Raw genomic sequence first — 16067 nt, forward strand, 5'->3', positions numbered from 1 at the left:
TTGTTTCCGTTCTGAGAACACATATGAACAAGGAAGTCATGTGACTAACAGAGAGAGGGCTGACAGCTGACCACAGAACCAGCGCACAGGTGTGTGTGTGTGTGTGTGTGTGTGTGTGTGTGTGTGTGACAGAACCAGCGCACAGGTCTGTGTGTGTGTGTGTGTGTGTGTGTGTGTGTGTGACAGAACCAGCGCACAGGTCTGTGTGTGTGTGTGTGTGTGTGTGTGTGTGTGTGTGTGTGTGTGACAGAACCAGCGCACAGGTCTGTGTGTGTGTGTGTGTGTGTGTGTGACCGAACCAGCGCACAGCTGTGTGTGTGTGTGTGTGTGTGTGTCCACGTAAGTGCAGTGTGCTGTGAATCTGTGATCATTTCACCATGAACACGCTCTGCAGCTCCATCCTCCTGACCCAGCTGCTCCTCCACCTGCTACCAGGTAAGCTCCCATCACACTCCCATCATGATCCCATCACACTCCCATCACACTCCCATCACACTCCCATCATGATCCCATCACACTGCCATCACACTCCCATCACACTGCCATCACACTCGTTTACGCACACACCATCACACCGACACAAAGACAAACAGACACTCCGACAAACAGACATACCAACACACAGACACTCCAACACAAAGTCACTCCAACACCTTTGTGTCTTTCTGTGATCTGAGGCTGGCTGAGATGTATGAGGAGAGATTCTCTCAGAGAGAGATTTGTAGCAGGAGCTATGCCTCACAACAACACTGTCAAGGGCCCCTTTCTGAGTGGAGTTTTGCATGTTGTTACTTTTCATCTCTTAATCTCTCAACCAACTTTACCCCACAGTCTCCCTCCTTCTCCAGTACAATGTACTTGTCGTGGTGCATTTCTGGGAGGAGTGGAGGAGGGAGGTGGGGTGGGGAGGCAGTCCAGACCACACCCATACCATCATGACATTGTTTTCAATACATAATTTGTGTCTGACTTTAAATATGTTTTATTATAGTCATTCACATTACTTTGAAATGTGTCTTATTATTTTAATTTACATAAAATTTTGAAAATTTGAAAAAATTTACATTAAAACTTTGAAATGATGTGGATGGATGTGTAGTGGATACACCCCTCTGATAATTTATGGTTATTTAATTCTGATAAATTATAATCTATACATTATAATTTACAGTCACTTTAACGGTAAGGTTGTGAATGAAATGATGTATGTAATTAATGGTAAACTACTGTAATTAATGTAAAGTGTTCCTAACTACACAGCCTACTCCATTTCCCGCGTTATGGCTGTGATATATAAAGCAAAAATGGGACGCATTCAACAACAATACTGCAACTGATAGAAAAGGGGAAGTAAATAGAGATGTCGAATAAGAAACTAGCAAAAGGGAATTTTTTTAAATCGAAGCCACTAAGCTTCTGTTTATTGCCTCTCCTCTAGTCTGTGACGGCTCCACGCAGACGCTGATTGGGCAAACCGGAGAGTCGGTTACTCTGCCCTGCCGCTACGATGCCAAAGCTAACGGACTCACACGGATATGCTGGGGGAGAGACGTAGTGCCGATAAACAAATGCAGCAACACAATCGTTTCAACCGACGGAGAAAAAGCGACCTTCAAACAATCGCGCAGATACCGGTTACAGAGCGGAGTAGAGAAGGGAGACGTGTCACTGACCATCATCAACCTAACGGAGGAAGACTCCGGGATCTACGGATGCAGGGTGGTGATTCCAGGCATGTTTAACGACCTGAAGCTAAACTTTAACTTGACTGTTGTAAAAGGTAAGGGCGCTACAGATGAGGTTGCCGGTTTTCTCATAGCAAATTGGAAAATTGTGGGTTTTTTAAGGAACTTTGTTGCAAAAAATCTATTATATCTCCTGTAAATAAATGCTTTAAATAATCATCATTTTTATATCCATTTGCAAAGATTTTTCTTTTATGCATCTTCTACTCCTAATACTTTTATGAGCAGTTTGTTTTTATACAGCAGTCTCTTCATATATTGCTTAAAAGAAGATTGTACTGATTATAAATGAATGTGTGATTGAGAGATTGGAATAATTGCCAGTTCATCTTTTCCTGATTTCGAGTTCCGAGCACTTGTATTCCTTCCCCCTTGTTCTAGCCTCCTTGTCCGGTTTTTTTACTCCTGCCTGGTTCTCCTCTGGAGCTTTCTCTTGCATTGTGATCTCTGTACCTCTGCCCTGTTTGGACTGACCTCCTGGTTTTTGTACTTTGCCTGTTTTGATTACGCTCTGTCTGCCCCTTCATCTGCCGTATTTAAACCTGCCATTTTCTCATAACCCCTGAGTCTGCTATTGGTTCCTCTGTCTGCCACCCGTGACAGAACAGGTAGCACCTTGAGGAGGTGTGAAAAACAACAGGAAAATCTGTTAGATCTGGTAGATCTGTTCTTAGAATTCAGATGGTTTACCTTAGTTGACTGCTTATAGTTGAAACTAGCCTTCGGTCCACAAATATTGTGGGGCAGCCTGTAGTGTAGTGGTTCAGGTGAATGACTGGGACACACAAGATTGGTGGTTCTAATCCCAGTGTAGCCACAATAACATCCGCACAGCCGTTGGGCCCTTGAGCAAGGCCCTTAACCCTGCATTGCTCCAGGGGAGGATTGTCTCCTGCTCAGTCTAATCGGCTGAAGGTCGCTCTGGATAAGAGCGTCTGCCAAATGCCAATAATGTAATATTGAGACAGTGAATATAAGAATCTGTCTATGTCTGTAGAGCTTCAGTGAGTCTTGTAGGTACTCTCTCATTCTTACTCTCTCATTCTTTTCTCTGCTTGCAAACTGAATAAAAGTCTTACGAGTGAATAAAATGCTGTGACTGAGCAGAAACAAGTCTTCACCTGTGGGGACGAAGGTCACGGGAAACAGCCAGTTCCCTGACAGTAGGCATGAACTACATTATATATACAGTACTGTGCCAAAGTTTTAGGCAGGTGTAAAAAAATGGTGTAAAATAAGAATTCTTTCAAAAATGGAAATGTTAATAGTTTTATCAATTAACAAAATGCATGAACAGAAGAACTGAATGAACAGAAGAAAAATCTAAATCAAATCAATATTTGGTGTGACAACCCTTTGCCTTCAAAACAGCATCAATTCTTCTAGGTATATTTGCACACAGTTTTTGAAGGAACTCGGCGGGTAGATTGTTCCAAACATCTTGGAGAACTAGCCACAGTTCTTCTGTGGATGTAGGCAGCCTCAAATGCTTCTGTCTCTTCATGAAATCCCAGACATACTCAATGATTTTGAGATCAGGGCTCTGTGGGGGCCATACCATCAGGTCCAGGACTCCTTGTTCTTCTTCATGCTGAAGATAGTTCTTAATGACATTATGACTGTGCGGGGAAAAATGCACATATAAGATATAACAAGTGAGCATCGTCTGATAAAACAGATCCAGTAAAAACACAATAAAGAAGTGGTCTAATACGAATAAGGATTATAATAAAAGGTTATCTTTGATCACGTGATTATCTCTATGTTAACACACATTGTAAATTAAGAATCAATTAGGAAAATTATCCTTAAAATCAATTAAGAAAATTATCCCTACATGACATTGGCTGTGTGTTTGGGGTCATTGTCCTGCTGCAGAATACATTTGGGGCCAATCAGATGCCTCACTGATGGTATTGCATGATGGATAAGTATCTGCTTGTACTTCTCAGCACTGAGGAGACAATTAATTCTGACCAAATTCCCAACTCCATTTGCAGAAAGGCAGACCCAAAGGAACCTCCACAATGCCTCACTGTTGCCTGCAGACACTCATTTTTGTACCGCTCTCCAGCCTTTCGATGAACAAATTGCCTTCTGCTACAGCCAAATGTTTCTAATGTTGACTTACCAATCCAGAGAACCTGCTGCCATTTTTCTGTACCGCAGTTCCTGTGTTTTCGTGCGTAGTTGAGTCGCTTGGCCTTGTTTCCATGTCGGAGGTATGGCTTTTTGGCCACAATTCTTCCATGAAGACCACTTCTTACCAGACTGCTCCACACAGTAGATGGGTGTACCTGGGTCCCACTGGTTTCTGCCAATTCTGAACTGATGGCACTGCTGGACATCTTCCGATTGTGAAGGGAAGTAAGCATGATGTGTCTTTCATCTGCTGCACTTAGTTTCCTTGGCCGACGGTCCTCAACGTTGCCCGTTTCTTTGTGCTCCTTCAACAGAGCTTGGACAGCACACCTGGAAACCCCTGTCAGCCTTGAAATTTCTACCTGGGAGAGACCTTGCTGATGCAGTATAACTACCTTGTGTCTTGTTGCTGTGCTCAGTCATGCCATGGTGTATGACTTCTGACATTAAACTGTTTCAACCTACATATTAAATTGATGATCATTATATGCCTACAAAATCCCTGATGGGTGGTCACACCAAATATTGATTTGATTTAGATTTTTCTTCTGTTCACTCAATTTGCATTTTGTTAATTGATAAAAAAATAACTATTAACATTTCTATTTTTGAAAGCATTCTTACTTTCCAGCAATTTTTCACACCAGCCTAAAACCTTTGCACAGTACTGTATACTATATAATATAACTATACACTCAGTGAGCACTATATTTGGTATTTATTAAACTTATTTCGTGAACTTTTTTTTTCCTGCAGAATTGCTCACTGGATGTTTTTAGTTTTTTTGCACCATTGTCTGCAAACTCTAGATACAGTTGTGCGTGAAAGTCCCAGGAGATCAGCTGTTTCTGAGATACTCAAACCACCCTGTCTGGCACCAACAACCATTCCACAGTCAAGTCACTTAGATCACATTTCTTCCCCATTCAGATGTTTGGTCTGAACAACAGCTGAACCTCTTTACGCCTGCATGCTTTTATGCATTTAGTTGCTGCCACATGATTGGCTGATGAAATATTTGCCTTAACAAGCTGATATACAGCTCAACCAAATAAAATGCTCACTGAGTGTATGTTTTAAAGTGTTTGGACATACAGACACTACATGACACATGGTTGCATGGTTTCAGCTGCCCAGAAAACTCATTCTGAAACACGGACAACTATACCTGCTGAAACTGAGAAGTTGGATGTCCCGTTCCTGGTTACGGTCCAAAACGAGGTACGGTTCTGCACTAAAACGAGGCTTTATTAATCAACAGGCCGTACTAATCAACAAGCTTTACTGATCAACTGGCCTTATTGATCTAGAGGCTTAATAATCAACAGGAACACTCTGCATGAGCTCTGAGAACATAGGGTGTGGAGGAATTCAACAGGGCACACCTGCTAGACACACAAGCCTGTCCCTAACTCAGGGAAAAAAACACAGCGTAATCGCCTAATTCTTCAGAATCCAACAAAAGGAAACCCGTTTGTTGTTACCTGATTTCACTCAGCTACAACACAGACATTTGTCATTGTGGAAGACCTTGACGACGACTTCTTTCAGGACATAATGGAAGACGCAACCCACCTGCCAACCATCAAGATGGACTCCTCCACCAGCACAGACGATCTTCCCTCCAACGAAGTCGAGGTGAGTGTGCGCACTTCCATCAGTAAATGACATGTCCGTGGCTGATTACACCAAGTAATAAAACAACTACGTGCCAGCCTGGATCTCACCCAGCAGCAGATCGACACGCTCCAAACACAAAATGGTGAACTCCGAAAACAGTGAAAACATCCTCGACGTACAAACCAGAATCCCGTGGGATAATCAAATATTCTCCGGGATTCGAGAAAGCACACCCGATAATCCAGAATCGCAGAATTTAGTCCCCCCCCCCCCCAAACAAATGAGTGCCGTAAAACAATGCGGCTAATATTTAAGAAACACACATCAGGGAAATGTCTTTCCATTGAGCACGCTAAACTATATTGATGGGCATTTATTTTGATACTGCGACACCACACCCTGGCTCTTCTGATGATCTTTTAAGGCTTGCAGTGACCGTACTGCCATCCTAACCTCCTAACATCACACTGTGTATCCGACAAATTCCACTACTGGAAGTGTTATCACCAAGACAGACGCTCAAACGTTCTCACTTCTCATTAGTCCTCTCTCCCCCTCTCTCTCTTAAATATCAAATACATACACGTCTCCTTCTCTCTATTTTGTTTAAAAACTGGGAAGAAAAAACTGGAAACTCAATCTCTTGTGCAGTCGGACATTGTATGGTATTGCTCTTAGGATGTTTATGGTAAAATCGCTTCTTCGTTCTTAAAATGAATCTTTAACAAGAGTTGTCTGATCGGACACTAAAGTTACCTTCCTAGTCTCATGGGATATACTACATGCCACAATGACGTTGACTGGAGAAGAGGCACGTTTGCTCGAGAAGCTTAACCAGTCCGCTGAGTTAGAAGTGGTTAGTAGTGGACAGCTTCTCCAGTCTTTGATCTGGGTTTGGAAACCACATTTATACAATAACATGTCAGACTGCTTGGCGTAAATACAACAAACTATATGAAATCAAAATAAATTGAGCAGGAGGGTTTGGGGAAAGGCAATCCTAATTGATATTTTTCAAAAATACCTTATTTAATCGCATGTTCCGTTGTTAAATTCACACAGCTTCCACTTGACGTTAGTCTACCTAATACGGAAGAAGTTCCGGAGGATTCTAAAAATCCTCTAATTGTCACAGTCCTTAAAGTCTAAGCTTATTTTGTCCTGCAAATAAGAGCCCAGAGGTCGCCTACGTACTGTCAGAAAATGACACTCGTCTTCCAGTTTTGCACAGTTTCAGTATCTCATCGATACTGAATCATTTTCTCACTTGGTTTTTCTGTACACTTAGACTCTCTGTTTTCTCTCTGATTTCAGAAGATTTCTCACAAATTCTACGGAAATATCATAAGGCTAGGACTGGTCATCTTCATCCCAGGACTGATTGTCCTGGTAATTCTTGGTGGGTACTGATGTGCTAAATATCAGAGAATACTAATACACGGTCGGATTGCACAGTGTATGGAGCCAATATGACAGTCAATTTGACCCAATTGTTTTCTGTTTTTCGGAAAGCTCTTTTAATTTAGTTTAGTTTATTGAGGATAAAACTTCAAACATAACTTTCAAATAAATACAGTGACTTTCCTGAGTATAAAACATTAAAGTTTTGAAAATACTTATTCCCAATATGGTCCTCGATGTTACACCAACATTTTGGGAAATATACCTCTTTTCTGACTTAGATGAGATGTTCGATTTCATTTTAATTTTTCTGCATTCACTGGCTCAGTTTCCATGGTAGCTGAGGATAAAGCACAGAGACTTGAGGCCTATAGGAGTCAGTAGTCTACCTTCTTCAAAGTGAAGAAATACACTTTACAGCAGCTCCAACACTCTCTTATTTACACAAGGCATCACATGTATTTGAAAAAGTTAGACGGTAGGAACTATAAATGAACAAACATGTATCCTTCTGAAGGTAAGGTGAGGATGGAAGGATAAATGTGTGGTAGTAATAAATGCGGGTTATAGTTCCAACTGTCAAACTTCTCAGAAAACATCTCTCGTTTTTACAATTTTTCAAATACACATGATGTCTCATGTAAATAAGACAGCTTCAGAGTTGCTGTATTTCCACACTTTGAAGAAGGTAGGCTACTGACTCCTATCAGCTCCAAGTCTTTATGCTAAGCTAACACATTATGCTAACATGGAAACCGAGCCAAATGGAATCCGCTTTCTGCTCTTTGTGTATTTTTTTAAATGCGGAAGTGGACAAGCTGTGTAAACTCCCCTCCCTCCTCTGTGCACAGACCTCAGGTCCCTTCAGCAGAAGAATCGCAGGAGAAGTGCGCAGTCGGATGACAGCGCCCCCGCTGTCCCAACTGACGCACCCGTGGGTGTAGCAGGGCCGCCTCAGCTTCAGCAGAAAGCAGAGATGGGAACCAACCCCCCCAAAACACAAATAATATAATACCCTAACCCCCCTTAAAACACAAATAATATAATACCCTAACCCCCCCCAAAACACAAATAATATAATACCCTAACCCCCCTTAAAACACAAATAATATAATACCCTAACCCCCCCAAAACACAAATAATATAATACCCTAACCCCCCTTAAAACACAAATAATATAATACCCTAACCCCCCCCAAAACACAAATAATATAATACCCTAACCCCCCAAGAACACAAATAATATAATACCCTAACCCCCCCAAGAACACAAATAATACAATACCCTAACCCCCCAAGAACACAAATAATATAATACCCTAACCCCTCCAAGAACAAAAAACACAAACAATACACTGGAGAGGTGCACATTTCCGCAAAACCCTTAGCATCCACATTCCCCAGGTCACACGTCACTCAGAGTTGAGATTTAGAAGCAGGTCCTGTGCTACTGCTGCACTGCTGTCTGCTCCCACCAGCGACACGGATGAGAGCTGGAGACAGCTTTCGCCTACCGCTGCATGGGTTCCTATGGGAGCTGCTCAGTGGCTCAATGAAGCCGGTTCATGGAGGCGGCCATGTTGGACTACGGGGCTTCTCAGCATGAGCACTGGGTGCCTAAACGTGAAGGTATGACCTGGGTAGAAAGAAGGGGAAAAATCAGGCCCTAATTAGTTCAGTGATATATTAGTTCAAGACAATTCAGAATTTAAAAGTAATGTCTAAAATAGCATAATTTTGTCAGGGTAAATTCATAGTTTTAAATTGACTTCAATTCGCCTGTTTTGCGAGCTTCTGGGGGAACGTCAATGGCTTGGTTTCCAGTAAGGAAAGGATTCAGCGCCCCCTGCTGGTAAACGCAGGCGGCTACATTCGGCTTCCTCATGCTGTACCCACAGATACTCTGACAGCTGTGTGTGCAAAGGAAACTGTCGCGAAAAGAAGTCGCGGTTTGACGACGTGTTTCAGAGGAGAGCCAGTGTGCGTCTGCTCTTCCAAGCTGAGGACGGTTGGTGAAAACGATCGGGAGCTCCAAATTGAGGGAAAATAAAAGCGCCGGCAAACGGGACGCAAAGGTGCGGCATTCGTCGTCAAGCAGGCGTCCGTCGCCGCGGAAACAGCGAGTCAGATCTGGTCCTGGAACACACTCCGACAGGACAGAGCACCGTTTCACGTATGTCTGTTGTCATGGAGACAACAAACTGCAAATTCTGTAAATACTGTAGTGATGTATGAGATCCTTCGAAGGTGTACAGTTTGTTCACTGTTCACTGTATTAAAATAAGATATTGTGACAAAACTACTTTGTGTCCCTGCTGATGTAAAATAAACCAGCCTGTGTAAATAAGGGTTGAATAAACCTACACTGTGTAAATAATTAACACATATGGCAGCAAACACACAAAATGTATGTGGTGAGAAATGTGAGACCCAGTTCACTGGATATGTGGTCATACAATCTTTACTCAAATAGTTGTTTTCGTATTGCGATGTCCTCTTGAGTGAGTGATAACCTGAACAGCCATTCAGCCCCAAGACTTTTGCATTAGTTTAATGTTTCAAAACCTGTCCTTTTGTTGTATCAAATGTATTAATTGGACAATTCATATTATTGTTAAAATATACTTTCAAACTTGAATCTGCAGAAAATAAAAAAATCCCTGATATCCCTGAAAATCCATAGGTTGTAGCATATATGTGACATTTTCCCTTGAAAATGGATTTCATGTATGCTTTGTAATATGAAAGTAGCCATAAGCATGACATGAATAACATAAGAATCATGCTGTATTTATGTAGGCTCAGCAGTGGAAAAAGGGCCCGTGGGAAGCTTCCTTGATGAGCTGGACACCCTTCTCAGCTCCTTCCCTGAGGATGGCACCCCACTGATTCTCCTTGGAGACTTCAACATCCACCTAGAAGCCTCCCAGGCTGCTGCCTTCCTACCGCTAATCCACTCCTTCGGCCTCTCCCTGCAACACTCTCCTCCAACCCACAAGGCGGGCAATGTCCTAGACCTTGTCTTTGTGAGGAACTGCTCATGCTCCGATTTTACGGTTACCCCTCTGCATACATCTGATCACCACTTCATCTCATTCTCCCAACCTCTTCCTCCCCATCCTCCTCCCCCTCCTCCCACCCACACTTCCTCAGCCCGCCGTAACCTCCGCTCCCTCTCACCCTCTTCCTTTGCCAGCACCGTCATCACCTCACTCCCCCCTCTTGAATCCTTCTTCAAACTCCCCACTAACTCTGCATCTGCCACCCTCCTTTCATCTCTCTCCTCCACCTTTGACTCTCTCTGCCCGCCTGTCTCAAAGCCACCTCGCACATCCCCTCCCAGTCCTTGGATATCTGACACACTCCGTACCTCCAGGACCAGCCTCCACACAGCGGAGAGGAAGTGGGGGAAATCCAGAGACGCTTCAGACCTCACAACTTACCAGTCTCTCCTGGCGGCATTCTCTTCCGATGTCACTGCCGCCAAAGCAAAATACTTTCAAACACAAATTCAGAACTCCGGTTCTAACCCCCGGAAACTTTCTCTATTTTCTCCTCTCTCCTCAATGCACCGCCTCCTCCTCCTCAGTCCTCCTTTGCTGCTGATGACTTTGCTGATTTCTTCGATGAGAAGGTCACAGTCATCCGTAGATCCTTTACAACCACCGCCCCCCTCACTGTGCCCTTCCCCCACGGTGGTGGAACGAACTCCCCGTTGAGGTCAGAACTGTAGAATCTCTCCCCACCTTCAAGCGCAAGCTGAAGACACACCTCTTCAAGCAGCACCTCTCCCCATCCCTCCCTACCTCCCTGTGAACCTTAATTGTTGTCTCTGTGACTTGCTTTGCGTATCGGTATTTTTAGTTGGCTAGGTAAGCAGTGTTTGGATAATTAACTTTTGTCACTTTTGCTCTGTTTCTTTGTTTCTTTGTTCTCAAAAAAAAAAAAAAAAAAAAAAAGGGCCCTCGTCCTTATCTTTGTTGAACGGGTAGCAATTGAAATTGTACTTCCCTCTAGGGTCTTTCAGCGCACATATCCCTGGTTATGGGTATGCACTTTGTTGTACGTCGCTCTGGATAAGAGCGTCTGCCAAATGCCAATAATGTAATGTAATGTAAAGGTCACACATAAATCTGCTCACAGCAACCGGACCAGTGCAAAAAAGCCCCAGACTTGAGGACGTGTTTTAATCACAGTGTAATTGTTCAGACGCAAACTCAAAGTAAAAGTTAAATAAAGATTAATAAAAAATGAGCAATTGTTTCCGTTCTGAGAACCAAGGAAATCATGTGACTAACAGCTTGCCGACAGCTGACCACAGAACCAGCGCAGAGCTGTGTGTGTGTGTGTGTGTGTGTGTGTGTGTGTGTGTGTGTGTCCACATAAGAGCAGTGTGCTGTGAATCTGTAATCACTTCACCATGAACACGCTCTGCAGCTCCATCCTCCTGACCCAGCTGCTCCTCCACCTGCTCCCAGGTAAGCTCCCATCACACTCCCATCACACTGCCATCACACTCCCATCACACTGCCATCACACTCCCATCACACTGCCATCACACTCCCATCATACTCCCATAACACTCCCATCACACTCCCATCACACTGCCATCACACTCCCATCACATTTTATATGTTCGCATCTCGCTCATATATGCACACACAGCAACACAAAGACACTCCAACGCGCAGACACACCAACGCAGAGACATACTCTCTTCAGTGTGTGTTCAGGATTAAACATGCTCATATACGCACACACCCACACAAAGACACAACAATGCGAAGGCACACCAACACGCAGACACACCAACCCAAGGTGTAACATTTTTGGAGGAGTAGGTGAGGCAGTCCAGACCACACCCATACAATCATGACATTGTTTTCAATACAGAATTTGTGTCTGACATGAAATATGTGTTCGATTTTTTAAATCAAAGCCGCTAAGCTTCTGTTTATTGCCTCTCCTCTAGTCTGTGACGGCTCCACGCAGACGCTGATTGGGCAAACCGGAGAGTCGGTTACTCTGCCCTGCAGCTACGACGTCAAAGCTAACGGACTCACAACGATATGCTGGGGAAGGGATGTAGTGCCGATAAACCAATGCCGCAACACAATCGTTTCAACCGACGGAAAAAAAGCGACCTTCAACAAACAATCGCGTAGATACCGGTTACAGAGCGGAGTTAAGAAGGGAGACGTGTCACTGACCATCATCAACTTAACGGAGGAAGACTCCGGGATCTACGGATGCAGGGTGGAGATTCCAGGCTTGTTTAACGACAAGAAGCTAAACTTTAACTTGACTGTTGTAAAAGGTAGGCAGATATTGCTTTAATAAATAGTGCCACATAAAGTTCATTTTCTTATTTTTAAACTTTAACAACTTGGCGCTAGCTAGGAAACGGCTAGGCACCTGTGCTAATGGTGTCTGTTAAGGCTCTATTCCAGTGTGTGGATGGACCCCACATGGGGAGGGAGAAGTTGGGAAAGGTAAAAGATGATGAGCATATATCAGATGAATTTGGTTTAAGTCTTACTCTGTGTGTATGGTGTCTGTGTCAATCGTGTTCCAGATCAAGGGAAAACGCAGATTAAAACCAACTACCAACTACCAATCACTACCACCAAATCAAGAGCAGGTACTGCCATTTTAGCAGTGTGTGTATGTGTATGTTTAACAATATGTGACAAAGCATTAAAACCATAAAATAGTAATAAAAAGGTTTTCTTCTATGTCTCAGGCTAATTATGTCAAAAAGGATCTATGAATGTTTATCTCTGTTTAAACCAATCTTTGCACTTGGTGTGATTTAAAATACCTTCCCTGTTGCCAACTTCTCCATTTGTATTTCTGAGTTTCATGCACAGCACCTTTTATGGCTTAAAGTGGCTCCACTTTTAGAAAGTCCACAACTGGTCCCCTGTGCTGGCACTAGCAGGGCGACATCCGACCTGTTTCACATCCGACCAAAAAATGTAATTTAAAGGGCCTGATTAAACATCCATTTGAGGGCATCTAGGAGTCACATCGCTGTCATGCGCTCTGATTATTTCTGAATTGATCGTGGAAAGTCTATATGTGTGAGGTAGTGTCCCATCTTATGTGTGTTTAGTTATCTTCAGGAGGATAATGGGGTGCAGGTTGGGCATAAGGAGTCCCATTGCCTTCAGTAAGTCAGGTCTTTGTGATGGTTTTCGTTCCAGCCAATTACCTTAGTTTTAGTGTTCTGACCGCCTGATAAACTACACTGGTTCACTCCTGCACTTGAGCTCAGTAAAACCTTTCAGACACACTTACAGTCTGTGGCTGGAGCCCGTGCTCACACTATCAGCTCAAGATGTGACGGAGCAAGTGTAACAGGTGAGAAATTTGCCTGAGTCCGAGGTGGGATTTGAACCCCGACCTCTCACTTGTACCAAATTATTTGTTGAACGAACGCGTTACCAGTCAGCTAACGACAAACTCGCCACTAGCCAAGGGCAACAACGTTCTCTTGAATTTGAGGGTTACGTCATCGGGGAGTGTTGTCACGGTAACCTGCTACCAGCCTTCGCTTTCACTGCACGATCCGTGCTTACTAGCGAACTAGCGGAGCTAACCATGTTACACAAGTACAATAATTAAGAGCAGAAGTTGCCAAAAAATCCTCAAACGGATCGGCCCTTGTTTCTCACACCTGCTGTAAGCTGTTGAGCCCCTTTTTATTATTATTATTATTATTATTATTATTATTACTAATATGAGTTTTATTTATCTTCAGCCAGCTTCACAGAGCCTTCTCTCCTGAACGTGACACAGGCCAGGGAAGTGCAGCCGTCCTGCTCAAACCAGACCCACTTTCAGAGCCAAGAGGTGAGTAACAAGGACATTCATTAATCTACACCTACAAATACATTAAAGGCATTCTATGCAGGGTGTTAACCTGCAAGTATGTATACATACACACTCACCAAGCACTTTATTAGGTATTTATTGGACTTCTAGTGCTGTAGCCTATCCACTTAGAGTTATGATGCGTTGTTACATTATTACATTATTACATTATTGGCATTTGGCAGATGCTCTAATCCAGAGCAACATACAGTTGATTAGATACCGGGATTAGAACCACTGACCTTGTGGGTCCCAGTCATGTACCTTAACCACTGCGCTACAGGCCGCCCTGTTGGGTGTTCAGAGATGCTCTTCTGCATACCACTGTTGTAATGTGTGGTTATTTGCGTTACTGTCACCTTCCTGTCAGCTTTGACCAGTCTAGCCATTCTCCTCTGACGTCTCATTAACAAGGTGATTCTGTCTGCAGAACTGCTGCCCACTGGATTGTTTTTGTTTTTTGCACCATTCTTTGCAAACTCTAGAGACTAGTGTGCGTGAAAATCCCAGAAGATCAGCAGTTTCTGCGACACCACCCTGTCAGCCACCAACAATCATCCCATGGCCAAAGTCACTTCGATCACATTTGAACATTAGCTGAAGCTCCTGACCCATGTCTACATGATTTAATGCATTGCACTCCTGCCACACAATAATAAAGTGCTTGGTGAATGTATATATATATATATTATTATTATTATTTATTTTTTTGCTTCTCGCTTTATGACCACACCCGCACTACTCTCTACTGTTCTGCCATTGGACAGGAAGACCACAGGCCCCGCCTCCCTGCTGCCATCTTACTGCCTCTTCTCTTACTGCTCCTTCTGGCAGCCATTTTACTCTTCATGATGTGTGAGTACGTGCACACAAACACACACACGCACAAACACACGTGAACACACACACACACACACATACTGCACACATCCACACACATACACACAAGCAAACTCATTCACATGCACACACACACACACACACATGCTCACACACTCTCACAGCCATGTTCCACACACACACACACATGAACGTACACACACATATGCACAAGCACACGTGCACACACACGACACACATCCACGCACAAGCAAACTCATTCACACGTGCACACACACTCTTGCAGCCATGTTCCTCTTCATGATGTGAGCGTATGTGAACACACACATGCACACACACAAGCAAGCTCATTCACACGCGCACATATACATGCTTGCACACACACACACACACACACACGTGCATTCATGAGCACACACACACTCTGTATACGCAGACTACACACTCACCGGCACTCACCTGGTTTATGTGGTGATTTTGGAGTAAGTGAAACATTCGGCGTAAAGTATATGAACACAAAAAAACTTGAAATGAAAAAACTCAAGTCTTTATTTGCCTCATTAACATTTTTATATTTTCCTTTAATTCACTTAGGGCTCAAAATACAAAAAGGTCTGCTCGTTCCAAAGTAAGTACTTTCAACTTCACTCAGTGTGATGAAGTGCTTTACTGTACATTATGGACCTTTTGTCACCATTACCTAAAGTACTGCATGAATAGTACTGTTCTAGGTATATTATGTGATAATGGTGCATGTCTGATGTAATAATGGTTGGTGTTGGCATGATGTAATAATTGTGTTTGTATGATGAAAGTAACAGTGGCATTTGTATGATGCAATACTTCTGTTTGTATGTAATAGTGCTGTTTGTATGATGCAATAGTGCTGTTTGTATGATGCAATAGTGCTGTTTGTATGATGTAATAGTGCTCTTTGTATGATGCAATAGTGCTGTTTGTATGATGTAATAGTGCTCTTTGTATGATGCAATAGTGCTGTTTGTTTGTTTGGTTAAGGTTAAGGTAAATGACTGGGACACGCAAGGTTTGTGGTTCTAATCCCGGTCGGTGTAGCAACAAGCAAGGCCCTTAACCCTGCATTGCTCCAGGGGAGGATTGTCTCCTGCTTAGTCTAATCAACTGTACATCGCTCTGGATAAGAGCGTCTGCCAAATGCCAATAATGTGATGTAATGTAATGTTTGTATGATGTAATAGTGCTGTTTGCTGACATACCGCATGCTCTGTAGGGAACCGAGCAGCAGCGCCTCCTCCATCTTCTACGTGAATTCCGTCTCAACGCTTCAGAAGGCAGGGAGGGAGACTGCGGTGGAGAATCTCTACCAGTTCGACGCTGCAGAAGCACACCCCTGATCCATCTCAAACACACACGCACACTCACACGCGCATGTGCACACACACACACACACATACACATACACAT

General features: G+C 43.3%; 2 protein-coding genes across 2 annotated transcripts; both read left to right on the forward strand.

Moving 5' to 3' along the window:
- The first annotated feature begins 377 nt into the window (after positions 1–377).
- LOC133125324 (hepatitis A virus cellular receptor 1 homolog) lies at positions 378–8815 on the forward strand. The gene is made up of 7 exons (XM_061237155.1): positions 378–435; positions 1439–1780; positions 5017–5108; positions 5439–5525; positions 6822–6906; positions 7760–7842; positions 8771–8815. Exons 1-7 carry the CDS (start codon positions 378–380, stop codon positions 8813–8815), a joined length of 792 nt encoding a protein of 263 aa, XP_061093139.1.
- Positions 8816–12044: 3229 nt separating this feature from the next.
- LOC133125325 (hepatitis A virus cellular receptor 1 homolog) lies at positions 12045–15997 on the forward strand (the record flags this gene model as incomplete). Its single annotated transcript, XM_061237156.1, has 6 exons — positions 12045–12225; positions 12484–12549; positions 13672–13763; positions 14552–14639; positions 15219–15252; positions 15874–15997. Coding segments are annotated over 6 exons (585 nt in total), but the record flags the coding sequence as incomplete, so codon positions are not given.
- Between the last annotated feature and the right edge of the window lie 70 nt (positions 15998–16067).

This window comes from Conger conger, chromosome 3 (assembly GCF_963514075.1).
Source record: "Conger conger chromosome 3, fConCon1.1, whole genome shotgun sequence".
NCBI lineage: Eukaryota > Metazoa > Chordata > Actinopteri > Anguilliformes > Congridae > Conger > Conger conger.

Coding starts and splice junctions, on each gene's coding strand:
- LOC133125324 (XM_061237155.1), top strand. CDS start 378: ATGAACACGCTCTGCAGCTCCATCCTCCTGACCCAGCTGCTCCTCCAC. Junction 1,781..5,016: donor TAACTTGACTGTTGTAAAAG/GTAAGGGCGCTA, acceptor GCATGGTTTCAG/CTGCCCAGAAAACTCATTCT. Junction 5,526..6,821: donor TTCCCTCCAACGAAGTCGAG/GTGAGTGTGCGC, acceptor CTCTGATTTCAG/AAGATTTCTCACAAATTCTA.